At 38.8% G+C, this 18,378-nt stretch overlaps 1 protein-coding gene, 1 long non-coding RNA gene and 1 other non-coding gene across 4 annotated transcripts; 1 reads left to right on the forward strand and 2 right to left on the reverse strand.

Moving 5' to 3' along the window:
* The first annotated feature begins 12,218 nt into the window (after window positions 1–12,218).
* On the forward strand, window positions 12,219–15,287 carry si:dkey-63b1.1 (B2 bradykinin receptor). The gene is made up of 2 exons (XM_027155018.2): window positions 12,219–12,316; window positions 13,552–15,287. Exon 2 carries the CDS (start codon window positions 13,556–13,558, stop codon window positions 14,678–14,680), a length of 1,125 nt encoding a protein of 374 aa, XP_027010819.2. The 5' UTR covers window positions 12,219–12,316; window positions 13,552–13,555; the 3' UTR covers window positions 14,681–15,287.
* Window positions 15,288–15,440: 153 nt separating this feature from the next.
* Window positions 15,441–18,001, reverse strand: LOC113647989. 2 transcript variants are annotated; one of them, XR_007138112.1, is made up of 5 exons: window positions 17,748–18,001; window positions 17,528–17,603; window positions 16,556–16,620; window positions 16,341–16,390; window positions 15,441–16,149 (listed from the first exon to the last, which is right to left on the reverse strand). It is a non-coding gene; the product is annotated as an uncharacterized LOC113647989 (long non-coding RNA). The 2 variants fall into 2 exon arrangements; XR_007138111.1 differs by lacking the exons at window positions 17,528–17,603; window positions 17,748–18,001 and adding an exon at window positions 16,772–16,870.
* trnae-uuc lies at window positions 17,529–17,600 on the reverse strand. The gene has a single exon. It is a non-coding gene; the product is annotated as a tRNA-Glu (tRNA).
* Window positions 18,002–18,378: the final 377 nt, after the last annotated feature.

Consider the following 18,378-nt stretch of genomic DNA (forward strand, 5'->3'; position numbering starts at 1 on the left):
CAGGCTCCAAACATCAGGCCCCAAACATCAGGCCCCAAACATCATGACTCCACACATCAGGCTCCAAACACCAGGCTCCTAACACCAGGCTCCAAACATCAGGCCCCAAACATCATGACTCCACACATCAGGCTCCTAAGACCAGGCTCCAAACATCAGGCTCCAAACATCAGGCCCCAAACATCATGACTCCACACATCAGGCTCCTAAGACCAGGCTCCAAACATCAGGCTCCAAATTGATAGCAATTGATATTTATTTATGTTAAGTCATTTAAACAAATCTGATTTTTACATTTTTTTAATACTAGAACAGGGTGTGTAAACTTTAACACATTACACTTTGTGCTGCTTGGGATACATTTTCAAATAAATTGTTCATAAAAAAAGGAAAATAGAGAGCTTCAGATTTTCAGAGATAAAGATAAAGCACATTCCCTCACACAACATTTATTTATTTATTTATTTATTTATTTATTTATTTATTTATTTATTTATTTATTTATTTATTTGTTTGTTTGTTTGTTTGTTTGTTTGTTTGTTTGTTTGTTCTACACACCATTGTTGAGATGGTTCACACACACACACACACACACACACACACACACACACACACACACACACACACACACACACACACACATTTAATTCTGTTAATGAAGTATTTTCTTTAATACCTGCTATAATAAGTTATGATGACTCTCCCACTACACAACATTACACTAATATTGTGTGGTCATTTATTTTGTTTGTTTATTATTTACAAGAACAGGGTGTTAATTTTGTATATTTAATGTATTTTATTTATTACACATTTTAACTCTTTCTATTGTTGTTGTAGTTTAAGTGCAATTTAGCTGCGAGGTTCTGACTATTTTTATGGAGCTGTAACGATTTTCTGTTCAAACAAACAGAAGAAAAAGTTGTGTACGATTTCTGACTATTTTGTATATATTTGATATTTTGTCCTTTAGTAGGCTGAATGTGTATTTATGTATTTTCTGAAGCTTTAAATGTATAGAAACACAGAGTAATATTTTATCTTTTTGTCTCTGCTTCAGTTTGTTGATGAATTTTGATATAGAAATTAAATCCTCGTTATAATCAAGTCTGTAGTGTTTATAGTCTGATTTCTTATGTCACCGCTGCAGCTGTAATAACATCCTGGGACCTGGGATTTAAACTCCTGAGTGTGTGTGTGTGTGTGTGTGTGTGTGTGTGTGTGTGTGTGTGTGTGTGTGTGTGTGTGTGTGTGTGTGTGTGTGTGTGTGTGCACGCGTGCTTGCGAGCGTGCGTGCGTGCGTGTGTGTGTTTGTGTGTGTGTGCACGCGTGCGTGTGTTGTGATTAAAGATATGAACAGAAGGTGGTATTTGGTGTTGGTGGTTAATTTTGTAGTGTTTAATGTGGTGGTGTTTAATGTGGTAATGGTTAATGTGGTGTTGGTGGTTAATGTGGTGGTTTTGTTTAATGTGGTGTTGGTGTTTAATGTGTTGGTGTATAATGTGGTGGTGGTTAATGGGGTGTTGGTGGTTAATGTGGTGTTGGTGGTTAATGTGGTGGTGTTTAATGTGGTGGTGGTTAATGTGGTGTTGGTGTTTAATGTGTTGGTGGTTAATGTGGTGGTGTTTAATGTGGTGCTGGTGTTTAATGTGGTGGTGTTTAATGTGGTGTTGGTGATGTTGTTGGTTAATGTGGTGGTGGTGGTTAATGTGGTGGTGTTTAATGTGGTGTTGGTGATGTTGTTGGTTAATGTGGTGGTGTTTAATGTGGTGTTGGTGTTGTTTAATCACAGCTCTATGGTTAGAGGATCTTCAGCATATTCTGACACTGAGCTTTGTTCCATCCCCCAGTGTATCGTCTTAAATAATCACACAGGATGAGACGTGGACTGGTCTCTTACACACAGGAACATGGAGCTCTTCACACAACATGTGAGAGAGAAACAGACTGAGGCTGGATTTGGGGCAGTTCTCTGATTAATAAAGTGCTGTAAGTGTTAGAGTGTTGGTGCTGTGTGACGAGACTGAACACCACTGCAGGGCGTCTCGCCTCGGCACGTTCACTTTGTGTCTCAACAATACAGACAATGTGCTCTGCCTCGTAATGACTGTGGGAGAGGAGATGCCGGTCACCATAGCAACTAGATTGAATTGGCTCTCGTTCGGTCCACACACGCACACGCACACACACACACACACACACACACACACACACACACACACACACACACACACACACACACACACACACATACACACACACCACACCAGAGTGCCACTGGCTTTATCACAGCTGATAAAGGTTAAAGGTCACTGATATTATATTAAATATTAAATACTAAATATTAAACCTTAAATATTAAATTCATCACCAAGAGCTGTTTTAATTTCATCCTAAATATTATACATCCTTCATAATAACGTCTAATATTTAAAAAATGATGATAACTCTGTGTCTAAATTCCTCCCTACTGCTTTTTAGCCAATCAGAGCACTCCACACTGCAGGGTTAACAGCCAATCAGATTGTTTCATGTTGTACTTACAGTGTATTGTAGATTCCTATTGAGAAATCTAACATTAATAACTAATTAATGTTATTAATAAATAAATTATATAGTTATTTAATAAAGTGATACATAATAATAATAATAATAATAATAATAATAATAATAATAATAATAATAATAATAATAATAATAATAATAATAATGTTACAAATTCAAACAAGAAAATAAATAATAAATAACAGTAAACAATAAAACAAAATGAAACAAAAAACAGTTATCTAACATTAAACATTAGGGAGATTTAAGTTGTTGGTGAAGGGAGGCAGTAATGTGATGCATGATGGCGCTGTGGGTTATGTTACGAGCAGCAGAGTTAGAGAAGAAGCTTTTTAGATAAGAGAGAATTACAGTAATCAATGTGGGAGGTGACCAGAGCAGATTGTGTGGTGAGGTGTGGGTGGAGACGAGCAATGCTACAGAGATGGAGGTAACATGATCTGGAACACATCACGTCTGTGACTTAAAGGACAGGTTATTATTAAAGATGAGCCCCAAGTTTCTAACCTGGGCAGAGGGAGAACCAGAGGAACCATCAATGTAATGTGAGAGACTGATGGATTTGGACAGGGTAGATTTTACACCTATAAGGAGAACCTCATTGTGGTTACTGTTAAGTTGGTGGAAAACCAAGCGTTTATTTCAGTAAGCAGTTAGTTATACAGAAGGCTGGGAGACCAGAGTCGGGTTCTGTGGACTAAAGTGGTGTAACGTCTGCATAACAATGTAAATGTATACCAAGTTTCCTAAAAATATGACCTAAGATAGATTAAGAATAGAAATGGGCCCAGAACAGAACCTTGGGGGTCACCACTACTGACAGGGAATGACTGAGAAGGGAAATATTTAATTAAACAAACTGAGTATGGTCAGAAGGGTATGAAGTGAACCGAGCCAAAAGTGTACCAGTAATGACAATAACAGTTAAAAGGGTTAGTAGGATAGTGTGAGAAACCTTCTCAAAGGCTGCACTCAAATCTAACAGAACAAGAAGTGTCAAGAGTCCATCAGGAGATCATTAGTGACCTTCACTTAAACAGCTTCTGGACTGTGTTTAGTACAGAATCCAGACTGAAAAGATTCAATCAGATTATTGTCACTAAGGTAAACATGAGCAACTGCTTCTTCAATCCACAGACACATTGTAGACGTGGCAGTAAGGGACATCGGATGGAGAAGCTAACTGCTGATGAATACTATTCCTTTTATCATTAAAGTAAGTCATTAAAGCGCCACATTGCTCAGGACAATACATGTGATGTGGAAGTGTATATAATATAATACAAATATATAATAACATAAGAATTATTCTGGTTATTGTCAAAAATATTAGATTTATTTTTTAAACCCCGAGACGTTCGAGCTTCTGTGTGAAGCGGCTCTTTGTGGAATTCTTTATTAAGTGTTTTTTCAGGAGACAGAATTATTTGTCATTTTGTCAGTTTACTGAAATAACAAGCAGTAATTTATTATAACATTATAATAAACTGCTGGAACTGGAACAGTTAGCGGAGCGCCCCCTATTGGAGCTTTACTCTACATGATACTCTGGGAGCATTTGTATACCTCCATTTCTGTAGATTCAGTAAAAGGAATAAAAACGATAGAGCAGGAAGTTAGGAGGTGAGAGAGATAAACAGACTGACGGATAATAAAGTGCATATTAATAGCATAAAATAATAATGTCTTTTTTTACTCTACACTCATTCTGTTAAAGGTCAATAATGAAGTTTAAGACTCAGTTTATCTCAAACAGTGTAAGAGATGAACTGCATCCTGAGCCTCAGGCATCTTAATCTTCATCTCAGATCCTGAGCTGATTTGTCTCTGATACAAATAAGGACCAATAAGGCCTCTGCCCAGGTTACAGATCCAGCTCCAGATGTTAGCTCCAGGACCAGAACCTTTCTCCATGTGAGGCTTGTCTCAGAAAGTCTCAGAGTCAGACTCAGACCTTACACAAGGAATTTAATAGCAGACCTGATCCAACCCCAGAACCCGTCTCAGATCTCCTCAAAGGTTTTAGTCCTTGTTCTAGATTTGAGGATTTGAGATAGAACCCACTCCATCCTTATGAGCTTAAAACTTAACTACAGTGTTTACTTATCCAGCGTGACCTACAAATCTGCTCGTGCTAGTCAGGATGTGAGAAGATCCTGTAGTGAAGCATTGTTAGAGACAGGTTAGCATGAAGAACAGAGAAGTGAAGAGGTTTAAGTGATGAGGTCTTCCTCTATCAGACCTCCTAAAGACCAGGCAGGTCTTCAGTTTGAAGAGCACTAGAGGCTGTTCAGATAAGTAGAGGAAGTTCATCCCACCACCTGAGTGCAGGACGAGAAGGTTCCTGCTGCATGTATTCCTTTAAAAGATGCTGGGTCTGATGGAGCAGTGATGGAGGACCGGAGTGGGCGTGTCATAACTGGTATAGATAATGATAATGTGGGTGGTGTGTGAGGAGAATTTGGTGAACAAGTCTGGATCATATTCAGGGGTCAGATGGCCTGTTGAAGCCCTGACAGGAGGCAACAAGCTCTAGAGGATGAAGGTCTGAAGACCTGAGCTACCTCCATGAACATCTGGCCTTGTAATCCTCCTGAGGTTGTGAAACATCTAAAGAGGAATGTTAAATATCTTCCACAGATCAGACTCAGTGACCCTGTGAGTCATCTCTCAGTGTACAGTACTGCTCTCACACAGAGCTGTAGAGTTACTGGAACTCAGTGATGATGAGGAGGATGTGAAGAGTTTACACATTTATCACACACACTTAATCAGGTGCTGCTTCTTATTTTATTTCTAACACTGACAAATTAACTGTTACTCTAAACTAAACCTCAGCCTCATCTGTATAAAGTCTGTCTGTAACTCTGCTGCTTTACTCCTGATCATTCACTGGGTGAACACAACAGGCATAAACACACATAAACACACATACACACACAGATACACACACATACACACACAGATACACACAGATACACACATAAACACACATACACACACAGATACACACACAGATACACACAGATACACACAGATACACACACAGATACACACACAGATACACACAGATACACACACATACACACACAGATACACACACATACACACACAGATACACACACATACACACACAGATACACACACATACACACACAGATACACACACATACACACAGATACACACAGATAAACACAGATACACACACATAAACACACAGATACACACACAGATACACACACAGATACACACAGATACACACACAGATACACACACATACACACACAGATACACACACATACACACAGATACACACAGATACACACACAGATACACACACATACACACACAGATACACACAGATACACACACAGATACACACAGATACACACAGATACACACACAGATACACACACATACACACAGATACACACAGATACACACAGATACACAGAGAGAGAGAGAGAGAGAGAGAGAGAGAGAGAGAGAGAGAGAGAGAGAGAGAGAGAGAGAGAGAGAGTATTAGAGGAATGTAGACAGGATGATAATCGCTGTAAATCAGTGTGTGGGAGGAAGATGAGTGTTTTCTCGTATGAGGTTTTGGTCAGTAAGATTATTATTCAGAGGAATTCAGTGATGTTTACGGTGGTGTGAAAAAGTTTTGATTTGATTTAACTCGAAAAAGTTTCGATTTACAGCGATTATCATCCTGTCTACATTCCTCTAATACTCTCTCTCTCTCTCTCTCTCTCTATATATATATATATATATATATATATATATATATTTTTTTTTTTTTTTTTTTGTCTAATATTTATATTTGTTTGATGTTCTGAAATATTAAAGTGTGAAAAACATGCACAAAAATAAAAATTAAAAATCGGGACGGGTGCCAACACTTTTTCACCCCACTGTATATCTCTGTGTGACTGAGAGACGAGTCCGTCTCCATATTTAAGACACTGATCATTATGTCACCTCCAGACCTTCCAGCTGAGACTCGTTGGAGTGTCCACTTCCTGTCATATACCTCATTTCCTGTGTTTTTTCTCCTCTGTCACTTATTTGGTGAAGACGCCGAATAAACTGGTTTACACTCTCCAGGGTCTGGTGGTATAGTGTGGTTGCTATGGTAACAACCACTACAAGGTTACTGTACCGAAGTGAGAGAAGATTCAGGACACAGACAACAGCTCAGTTATTTATTTCAGTAACATTTCACCCTGGTGTCCAGTATCATCTCCTCTGAGGATCAGAAACTAACAGCCTTTTTACCCCACAGTGAGGGTCTGAGGTCAGTTATTACTCACCAGACTCTCCTGAGTTAGTCATCAGAGAGAATGACAGCATCAGTGACGGCTTCACAGAGACACAGACGCCGCATCAGATAAACTAAACAAGGGGGTGATGTTTATAACACGGCTGCTGTGTTCTGGAACCTTCTCTTACAAAGTGTTTATTATCTGTGTATAAATATTATCATCCACATCAGATGGAGACCGGTGGAGAGCGAGAACGATTAAACACACATCAAAATAAAAATCCCCAGAATAGATCTGAGTGTTCAGAGACCTGATGTATCTGGGATTCATCTAAATATAGTGAGAGAGCAACGTTCTCAGTAAATCTGCTGTCCTGGACCCAACACACAGGGTCTGTTCCTTTGGCCTCCAGACATGAGGCCATGTGTTCAGTCTATCTTCTGGTTTTTAGCCTCGAGCTCTGTTCCTCTGTTCCTCTGTTCCTCTGTTTCTCTCTTCCTCTCTTACTCTGTTTCTCTCTTCCTCTCTTACTCTGTTCCTCTGTTCCTCTGTTTCTCTCTTACTCTGTTCCTCTGTTCCTCTGTTTCTCTCCTGTTCCCTGACCTTCTGGACATTTATAATAAACATAATAAAAACCTACCCTTGCACGCTTCCTCACACACACACACACACACACACACACACACACACACACACACACACACACACACACACACACACACACACACACATATACATGAGTAATCATTTTAAGCCTCTCAGTTTGTGGGTCAGTGTATAATCAGTTTGTGCGTCTCACTGTGTTGTTTTTGTCTGGATTGTGATTGCAGATGTTTTTGTAATATTCCCAGCAGCCTGATCATCAGCCTCATCACAGCACACTAATGAAAAATCTCTAATAAAAATCAGCGTGGACAAATCCGTACCCCCCCCCCCCTTCCCGAGTCCTCCTCTTTCCATTCGGCGTTAATTAAACCATCAATCTGAGACGTCAGAGAGACGAGTATCTAGCTGCTCTTCAGTGTGGCGTCTCATCACCCCGGGTCTTCGTCCTCCGTCTATTACATCATCGATACTCATTTTGTCTCATATTTCACACATTATCCTTACGAGCAGTAAAAAAAAACCTTCATTGCTTTTTCCTTTTAAAAATTAAAATACTTTTCCTTAATTATTGTTCCATTATTTAGTCATCATGTAGAAAAGAGAAACAGGGGAGAAGTAAAGACGTTAAACTGGCATCTTGTTCATGTGAAGCTTCAAGAGAACAAGTGTTATTCCCATCCTGAAGAAAGCTGCTCAGTATCACTTGGGTCTTAGCTCTGACTCTCAGGCTTGCTGTACAAACATAAAGGATATTAAATAAGATTCCAATGTTCTTACCTTCATATCATCATATTTCAGAAATGATTCACTCCACAAATCCCTCACATTCCTTACAGCTCTCGGCTTCCTGTTACTGAGATCAGACTGGAAAAAGGGACGGGCGCAATAAAGTAACTGCATCCAAATATTGTGACTTTTATTGTTGAACATTCTTCTTCTTCTTCTTCTTCTTCTTATTATTATTATTATTATTATTATTATTATTATTATTATTATTATTATTATTATTATTATTATTATCATCAGGAGACTTGTTGTAGTTTATTTATTTTGTCTGAATCGTTTGTAACTGAAAATAACTTATAACACGGTCTGAGCGTATTATAAAGTAGAACATTTTAGGAAAATGTAATAATAAGAAGTTAAAATGTAAAAAGAATAAACTTCAAAACTTCAATAAATATTTATGAACATTAGATACAACAAAACATGTGTGTGTGTGTGTGTGTGTGTGTGTGTGTGTGTGTGTGTGTGTGTGTGTGTGTGTGTGTGTGTGTGTGTGTGTGTGTGTTAGTTACAGGTGTTAATATGGAAACAGGTGGGATCTTTCTGTAATCTAATGGAGTTTGTGGTCAGGGATGTAAGTACATTACAGCGTGTGCTGCTGCAGGAAAGAGAGCGAGTTAGAGATAAACAGTCAGATTTAATCAGAGGAAAATAAAGCTTCAGTCATGATGAAGACGTTTTAAACAGGAACCGTCATCAAGAACCTTATAGTGAACCTTATAGAGAACCTTATAGTGAACCTTATAGTGAACCTTATAGAGAACCCTATAGAGAACCTTATAGTGAACCTTCTAGAGAACCCTATAGAGAACCTTATAGTGAACCTTATAGAGAACCTTATAGTGAAACCTTATAGTGAACCTTATAGAGAACCTTATAGTGAACCTTATAGTGAACCTTATAGTGAACCTTATAGTGAACCTTATAGAGAACCCTATAGAGAACCCTATAGAGAACCTTATAGTGAACCTTATAGTGAACCTTATAGTGAACCTTATAGAGAACCCTATAGAGAACCCTATAGAGAACCTTATAGTGAACCTTATAGAGAACCTTATAGAGAACCCTATAGAGAACCTTATAGAGAACCCTATAGAGAACCTTATAGAGAACCTTATAGAGAACCTTATAGAGAACCCTATAGAGAACCTTATAGAGAACCCTATAGAGAACCTTATAGAGAACCTTATAGAGAACCTTATAGAGAACCTTATAGAGAACCCTATAGAGAACCTTATAGAGAAGCTTATAGAGAACCCTATAGAGAAACAAACACAGAATCATGTCACTAAAATAAACAAGTAAACAATAGTTATAGTGTTCAGGTAGAGTTACAGTTATAGTGTTCAGGTAGAGAGTTACAGTTATAGTGTTCAGGTAGAGTTACAGTTATAGTGTTCAGGTAGAGAGTTACAGTTATAGTGTTCAGGTAGAGAGTTACAGTTATAGTGTTCAGGTAGAGTTACAGTTATAGTGTTCAGGTAGAGTTACAGTTATAGTGTTCAGGTAGAGTTACAGTTATAGTGTTCAGGTAGAGTTACAGTTATAGTGTTCAGGTAGAGAGTTACAGTTATAGTGTTCAGGTAGAGTTACAGTTATAGTGTTCAGGTAGAGAGTTACAGTTATAGTGTTCAGGTAGAGAGTTACAGTTATAGTGTTCAGGTAGAGTTACAGTTATAGTGTTCAGGTAGAGTTACAGTTATAGTGTTCAGGTAGAGTTACAGTTATAGTGTTCAGGTACAGAGTTACAGTTATAGTGTTCAGGTAGAGTTACAATTATAGTGTTCAGGTAGAGTTACAGTTATAGTGTTCAGGTAGAGTTACAGTTATAGTGTTCAGGTAGAGTTACAGTTATAGTGTTCAGGTAGAGAGTTACAGTTATAGTGTTCAGGTAGAGTTACAGTTATAGTGTTCAGGTAGAGTTACAGTTATAGTGTTCAGGTAGAGAGTTACAGTTATAGTGTTCAGGTAGAGTTACAGTTATAGTGTTCAGGTAGAGAGTTACAGTTATAGTGTTCAGGTAGAGTTACAGTTATAGTGTTCAGGTAGAGTTACAGTTATAGTGTTCAGGTAGAGAGTTACAGTTATAGTGTTCAGTTATAGTGTTCAGTTATAGTGTTCAGGTAGAGTTACAGTTATAGTGTTCAGGTAGAGTTACAGTTATAGTGTTCAGGTAGAGTTACAGTTATAGTGTTCAGGTAGAGAGTTACAGTTATAGTGTTCAGGTAGAGAGTTACAGTTATAGTGTTCAGGTAGAGTTACAGTTATAGTGTTCAGGTAGAGTTACAGTTATAGTGTTCAGGTAGAGAGTTACAGTTATAGTGTTCAGGTAGAGTTACAGTTATAGTGTTCAGGTAGAGTTACAGTTATAGTGTTCAGGTAGAGTTACAGTTATAGTGTTCAGGTAGAGTTACAGTTATAGTGTTCAGGTAGAGTTACAGTTATAGTGTTCAGGCTGAGAGTTACAGTTATAGTGTTCAGGTACAGAGTTACAGTTATAGTGTTCAGGTAGAGTTACAGTTATAGTGTTCAGGTAGAGTTACAGTTATAGTGTTCAGGTAGAGTTACAGTTATAGTGTTCAGGTAGAGTTACAGTTATAGTGTTCAGGTAGAGTTACAGTTATAGTGTTCAGGTAGAGTTACAGTTATAGTGTTCAGGTAGAGAGTTACAGTTATAGTGTTCAGGTAGAGAGTTACAGTTATAGTGTTCAGGTAGAGTTACAGTTATAGTGTTCAGGTAGAGTTACAGTTATAGTGTTCAGGTAGAGAGTTACAGTTATAGTGTTCAGGTAGAGTTACAGTTATAGTGTTCAGGTAGAGTTACAGTTATAGTGTTCAGGTAGAGTTACAGTTATAGTGTTCAGGTAGAGTTACAGTTATAGTGTTCAGGTAGAGTTACAGTTATAGTGTTCAGGTAGAGTTACAGTTATAGTGTTCAGGTAGAGTTACAGTTATAGTGTTCAGGTAGAGAGTTACAGTTATAGTGTTCAGGTAGAGAGTTACAGTTATAGTGTTCAGGTAGAGTTACAGTTATAGTGTTCAGGTAGAGTTACAGTTATAGTGTTCAGGTAGAGAGTTACAGTTATAGTGTTCAGGTAGAGTTACAGTTATAGTGTTCAGGTAGAGTTACAGTTATAGTGTTCAGGTAGAGTTACAGTTATAGTGTTCAGGTAGAGTTACAGTTATAGTGTTCAGGTAGAGTTACAGTTATAGTGTTCAGGCTGAGAGTTACAGTTATAGTGTTCAGGTACAGAGTTACAGTTATAGTGTTCAGGTAGAGTTACAGTTATAGTGTTCAGGTAGAGTTACAGTTATAGTGTTCAGGTAGAGTTACAGTTATAGTGTTCAGGTAGAGTTACAGTTATAGTGTTCAGGTAGAGTTACAGTTATAGTGTTCAGGTAGAGTTACAGTTATAGTGTTCAGGTACAGAGTTACAGTTATAGTGTTCAGGTAGAGTTACAGTTATAGTGTTCAGGTAGAGTTACAGTTATAGTGTTCAGGTAGAGTTACAGTTATAGTGTTCAGGTAGAGTTACAGTTATAGTGTTCAGGTAGAGTTACAGTTATAGTGTTCAGGTAGAGTTACAGTTATAGTGTTCAGGTAGAGTTACAGTTATAGTGTTCAGTTATAGTGTTCAGTTATAGTGTTCAGGTAGAGTTACAGTTATAGTGTTCAGGTAGAGTTACAGTTATAGTGTTCAGGTAGAGTTACAGTTATAGTGTTCAGTTATAGTGTTCAGTTATAGTGTTCAGGTAGAGTTACAGTTATAGTGTTCAGGTAGAGTTACAGTTATAGTGTTCAGGTAGTTACAGTATAGAATATTATAAACAGAGGGGCTGAAAGTTCCTCAGTTCCACAGTCAGAGTGAGTCACACAGAGATAAAGAGCAGAGCAGGAGATGTGATGATGATGATGATGATGATGATGATGATGATGATGATGATGAAGAACAATTGGAGCAGATCCACGTCCCCCTGACGTGAGGTGGAGCTTCCTCTTATAAAAGCATGTGGGATCTGTGAGTTTCTCATTCACACAGAAACCAGACAAGGTTCAACTTCCTGTTTCTGCAGCTCTGGGACAGTGGGATAAAAGGTACGTCTCACACACACACACACACACACACACACACACACACACACACACACACACACACACACACACACACACACACCTGAGCTCTCTCTCTCACACACACATACACACACACACACACACACACACACACACACACACACACACACACACACACACACACACACACGCTCTCTCTCTCTCTCTCTCTCTCTCACACACACACACACACACACACACACACACACACACACACACACACACACACACACACCTGAGCTCTCTCTCTCTCTCTCTCTCTCTCTCTCTCTCTCTCTCTCTCTCTCTCTCTCTCTCTATCTCTCTCTCTCTCTCTCTCTCACACACACACACACACACACACACACACACACACATAAACACACACACACACACACACACACACACATACACACACACACACACACACACACACACACACACACACACACACACACAAACACACACAGCATAAATCTAATGTAAAACTTATTATTCTGTTTCTATTCTATTTCAGTCTGATAATAAAATAAACATGAGTATTTTATATGAAACATCATTAATAATATTACAGCAATAATAAAAATATTATTCAGTAAATATGAATTTAAATTAATTTACTTCCACATGATGGATCAGTCTGGAGGAATTTATTCATCTCACTGATACACACTGAATGTTCCAGAATTACACAAGAGCTGAGTTTTACACTCATGACACACACACACACACAGACACACACACACACACACACACACACACACACACACACACACACACACACACAGTTTTTTTATAATAAGATGAACAAGGTTTGTTATTAAATGCATTTACACAGAGTTCATAGCAGATTAAATTAATTAATTAATAAACACGGTCCAAAATAGTGTGTGTAAGAGCAGCGCTGGTCAAAGCTGTAGAATTCATTCCAGTTAGTGTAGAAATAAATGTGAATTCAGTATCAGTTTAATTATTTATTATGATGATGATGATGATGATGATGATTAAAAGATATATAAAGAAATCTCTTGTATACAAATAAACTGTTGTAGAAAGAACATTATTCACATTTACATTATTTACTGTAGAGTGTCACCACAATGAGGATGAGGTTCTCAGTCTGGTTCCTCTCAAGGTTCCTTCCTCATATCATCTCAGGGAGTTTTTCCTCACCATCGTCACCAGACATCGTGAAGTGTTAAACTGGCTGTACAAATAGATTTATTTTCTGTATTTAGATCAATGATGGAGTTGAACGTGTCGCTAATGGACTTCGATGCTAACGAGGAGAACTGCACTTACCAGGCAGCGTGGGATTGGATCTCATCTCTCCAGCCTTGGTGGCTTTCAGTAATCAGCATCTCAGGTCTAGTGGGAAATGGTTTGGTCCTGTTGGTGTTCTGCCTGCAGAGGAACTCGTGCTCTGTGGCTGATGTGTACCTGGGGAACCTGGCATTGGCAAACCTAGTCATGGTTCTGTGTCTTCCCTTCTGGGCCATGACCATCGCTCAGGATTATGAGTGGAGCTTTGGGCAGGTGCTCTGTAAGCTAATCAACACAGCTATCTCCATGAACTACTTCTGCAGCATGTTCTTCCTGGTTCTGGTTAGTGTGGATCGCTATTTGGCGCTTGCCAGAATGATGAGTCGTAGCAGGCTGAGACGCTCGTCCTGGGCCAAGCGGATCTGTCTGGTAATCTGGATTTTGGGATTCCTGATTAGCGTTCCATCGTTACTTTTCCGTGGCGTACGCTACCTCCCAGACCTCGACGTCCATGCTTGTTACTTGGTGTACCCTCATCAAGGCTGGAGGATCCAAAGAAATCTGAGCAGCAACGTGCTGGGATTTGCGATACCGTTACCCATCATCACGTTCTGCACTTATCACACAGTTAAAGCTCTTAAAGATAGCAATCTGAGGTTCATCCCTGGAGTTCGGACAGAAAAACGGGCCACTCGTCTTGTGCTAACGGTTCTGGCTGTGTTTCTGTTCTGCTGGACACCACACCAGGTCGTACGTCTGCTGGATACACTGGATTATTATCAGATCACGCCTGGGGGATGTTTTTTTGGACACATCCTAGACATTAGCGAGCAGTGTTCCACCTACCTAGCATACGCTGACAGCGCAATTAACCCGTTCTTGTACACGGTCGTCGGGAAACACTTCAGGAAACGAGCTAAAGGTGTGTTTAAACAGATTCTCGCTCCTGGGTGGAAGGACAACACTCCTAATGCCACGCTTACTAGCAGGTGCAGTGAAACTCGTAAAGACTCGATTGTGATCAATAAAAGAATCCAAGTGTCCGTGTACCACATCTCATCAACGCAACTCACAGATCTGCAGATGCTGTCCGATACTTTATGAACATCGTTCTTGCTCCAGTGCGGACATTACTTTAAGACCGACTACTTCTCATGACGTACAAACCAGATCTCCAGCGTGTGGAACATGTGAGTCATGTTTGTGTAGCTTTCAGAATCATATCAGCCGTTTATTTCTGAAACTAAAGCTCATGACAATACAGGAGAGAAAAGTGTTCAGCTTAGCGTCAGGAGATCTCAAATTTAAAGTCCCATGATGCCTTAGTCATCTGTGGAGTCTAGCACTCAGGGTGTGTCCTTCTGACCTGAGACTCAGCATCAGGAGCAGATTGTAACGATGGCGTCTCGTGTCTCAGAGGAAGCACATGTTAGCATACCGTAGGTTGTAGCTGTCCTGTAACGGAGGAGAGCAGCGAGAGAAGGAAGAAGAGAGAAGAAAAGCTCTGATTTAATCCGTTTGTGTTTAAAGGTTTAGTAAGAATCACACTGATGATCGGTGACTGAAGTGAATCGATGCCTAACAGATAGTGAAGATGTGTTCATATGTTAATTGATTGAGTCTGTAAATAATAATAAAGTATAATTTATCATTGAGGCTGTAATTAAGACTTTGTGATGTGAGACAGTAATAAACACTGTGTGAAGTCTGATATAAAGTCTTTTATTGTTCTGTTTCTGACTAACACACATGAGTAATATGTTTCAGAGATGTTCGAACCAGAAACAGCTTAATTTAGCTATTATTAGGCACAAGGCTAATCTGGTGCAGGTCCAGACCAGCTACTGACAGCCTTAAATAGAGTTAAACAGTTAAATAGAGTTAACAGCCATCTGCATGCAGCTATAATCACATTATTATGATTATTGAGTGTAGCACATTAGCGTCCACAGTCCTCCAGTCCACTTCAGGAACATCTGATTTTATTTATTTGTCTTCTGTCTTATTTTCAACTCAAAAGCTAGTTTTATTTTCATTTTAATTTCTATGATTCTTATAACTCAGTTATTCAGCAAAAAAGAGAGAGAGATGTCATCATACTTTCTATTTCTTTTCAACAAACTTAACAACATATGTAAATATTTGCATGAACACAAAAAGATCCACCAAGTGAGAAGTGAACTGGACACGTTTCACAGACCTGAGGAATACCACATGACAGAGGACCACGAGTTCCCTTTAACACGGAGGTGAAATCACCTGGAATGGAAACAAGCTGATTTTACTGATTAAACGTAGCATGCACCGGTTTTTGCGACATGAATATAATTAACAGGTCCTTTAAGGCAAATGAGTGTGGATGCAATTACAGAGCGAAAACTTCAGCTTGCTTATAAATATATGATCAGTAAGACGAAGGTGTAACAGAAGGGTTTAGGTTTGTTTGTAGGTTGTAGGTTGTATTGTGTACAACTCCGCTCTCTGCTGGCTGCCGGTGGTGTAGCAGTTTATATTAAATACCAAAAGTGTTCTCTGCATCCTTGTGGGATTTCTCCTGGGTTCTCTGGTTTCTTCTAAACTCGGAAAAAAAACTTATTAGTAAGTTGAATTGTAATAAATAAATAAATAAATAAATAAATAAATAAATAAATAAATAACATGAGCAATAATAAGCTTCCAAACAGAACACATTTTTACTTAACGTGTAATCACTAAATAGCTATAGATCCTATTTTAAATAATAAAAAAAAAATCCAACAATTACATTTTCTTGTCTGTAGTAAAATTGTAGTTCTAATCTGGAGGTTTCTGGAGCTGCAGAGTGCAAAAGCAGTACAACGTGTGTTAAATCATATTCTTCAGTTGTGCTCATCATAGAGGGTTACACAATAAAATACGGGGTCAGAATAAAAACTCAAACAGGGCTCATGTTTACTGAACAAGAGGAGAAAGTACAACAATAAACACAAAAACACATACCTGGAGAAAACACACACGGCCAAAAAGGCTGGTTAGAGGCTCTGCATCACCGTTGCATGAATAATCTTAAAATAAACAGAGTTCGGAGTTCACAATCATGTTAATACACACACTCACAAAAGCAGTAAACTTGTGTGTAGTATAAAACTTCAGCTTTGCACTTGAAAACAGTCCAAACTTAGTTATTAAGACGGAGCAATGATCAAGGCAGCTTACCAGCAGCAAACCATCGCGAAACTGCTGGAGAATACGCAGCTCCGCCTCTCAACAGAACGTACGTGCATACAAGAGATGCAACAGCCAATGGCGAGTTTTCCCAATTTGTGCATGAATTTAACTAATATTATTTAAACCCTGTTACATACATAAGTTTTATAGTGGATTATTTATAGGAGTAAATAGTGAGGAGGTTTTACCACCAGGCGGCACTGTTAGACCGTTTATACTTATTCACCTCACTGTGATGAGGGTTTTACAATAACAACAACAACAACAATAATAATAATAATAATAACAATAATAATAATAATAATAATAATAATAATAATAATAATAATAATAATAATAATAATAGTAATAATAATATTTATTAGCATTTCCAATAAAGATATTTAATAGAAAAATTAAAAATATGGTAATAAGGTGACAAACACTTATGAACAATAATGTAATATAATACAGTTTGTATGTATTATTATTATTTATAGCAAAACATCTTTACTTTTTTATTTCTTATAATTATTAGTATTATTATTATTGTTTTTGTTGTTTAAATACAACATGACTGGTGTTTTTTAAACGGAGACATTTATATAATTATATGACTCACAGTGTATCTGGAGATTAGAGATCACGTGACTAAACGTGAGCCCTGCTGAGATTGGACCACTCGGTATGAGCGGTTTAACGACGTGAACTAAATGTTTTAACTCTTAACGACATAAAGTTTACAAGATTCACAAAAACGTTTACCTTCCCATACCGGGAGTCGAACCCGGGCCGCCTGGGTGAAAACCAGGAATCCTAACCGCTAGACCATATGGGAGATCTGTCACAGGGCCACAAATCAGACCTTACATACATATAAGCGTTAATTTCCCTGCTATACGTACACGTACATACAAACACACATTCACACAAACACACACATACTCACACACACACACACACACACACACACACACACTGTCACCTGTGTGCTAAAAGCTCTCGGTTGGTTACCTCCAGGTTTTGTACAAAAGGTTTTTATAAAGTTTTTTTAATACAACAAACAGGGAAGTTAGTGCTAGTTGAAGTGTTTCCTGAATAAGTAGGTCTCCACCAATGTCCAGTGACTCAGCTGTCCGGTCCTCTAGGGGAAGTTCATTCTAACACCTCCCTCTGGATCCTGGACTTCCTGACCGGGAGACCTCCGTCAGTCCGGGAGCAGATCGAACCATATCTTCAAGTTCGCCGATGACACGACCGTGGTGGGTCTCATCAGCAAGAACACACCCCACACACACTCTTCACCCCACACACATTCTGTACCCCACACACACTCTTCACCCCACACACCCCTCACACACACTCTTTACCCCACACACATTCTTTACCCCACACATCCCTCACACACACTCTTTACCCCACACACCCCTCACACACACTCTTCACCCCACACACACTCTTCACCCCACACACATTCTGCACCCCACACACACTCTTCACCCCACACACATTCTTTACCCCACATACCCCTCACACACACTCTTTACCCCACACACATTCTTTACCCCACACATCCCTCACACACACTCTTCACCCTCCTGCCCTCTGTTGCCATA

This window comes from Tachysurus fulvidraco, chromosome 16 (assembly GCF_022655615.1).
Source record: "Tachysurus fulvidraco isolate hzauxx_2018 chromosome 16, HZAU_PFXX_2.0, whole genome shotgun sequence".
Classification (NCBI taxonomy): Eukaryota; Metazoa; Chordata; class Actinopteri; order Siluriformes; family Bagridae; genus Tachysurus; species Tachysurus fulvidraco.

Coding starts and splice junctions, on each gene's coding strand:
- si:dkey-63b1.1 (XM_027155018.2), top strand. CDS start 13,556: ATGATGGAGTTGAACGTGTCGCTAATGGACTTCGATGCTAACGAGGAG.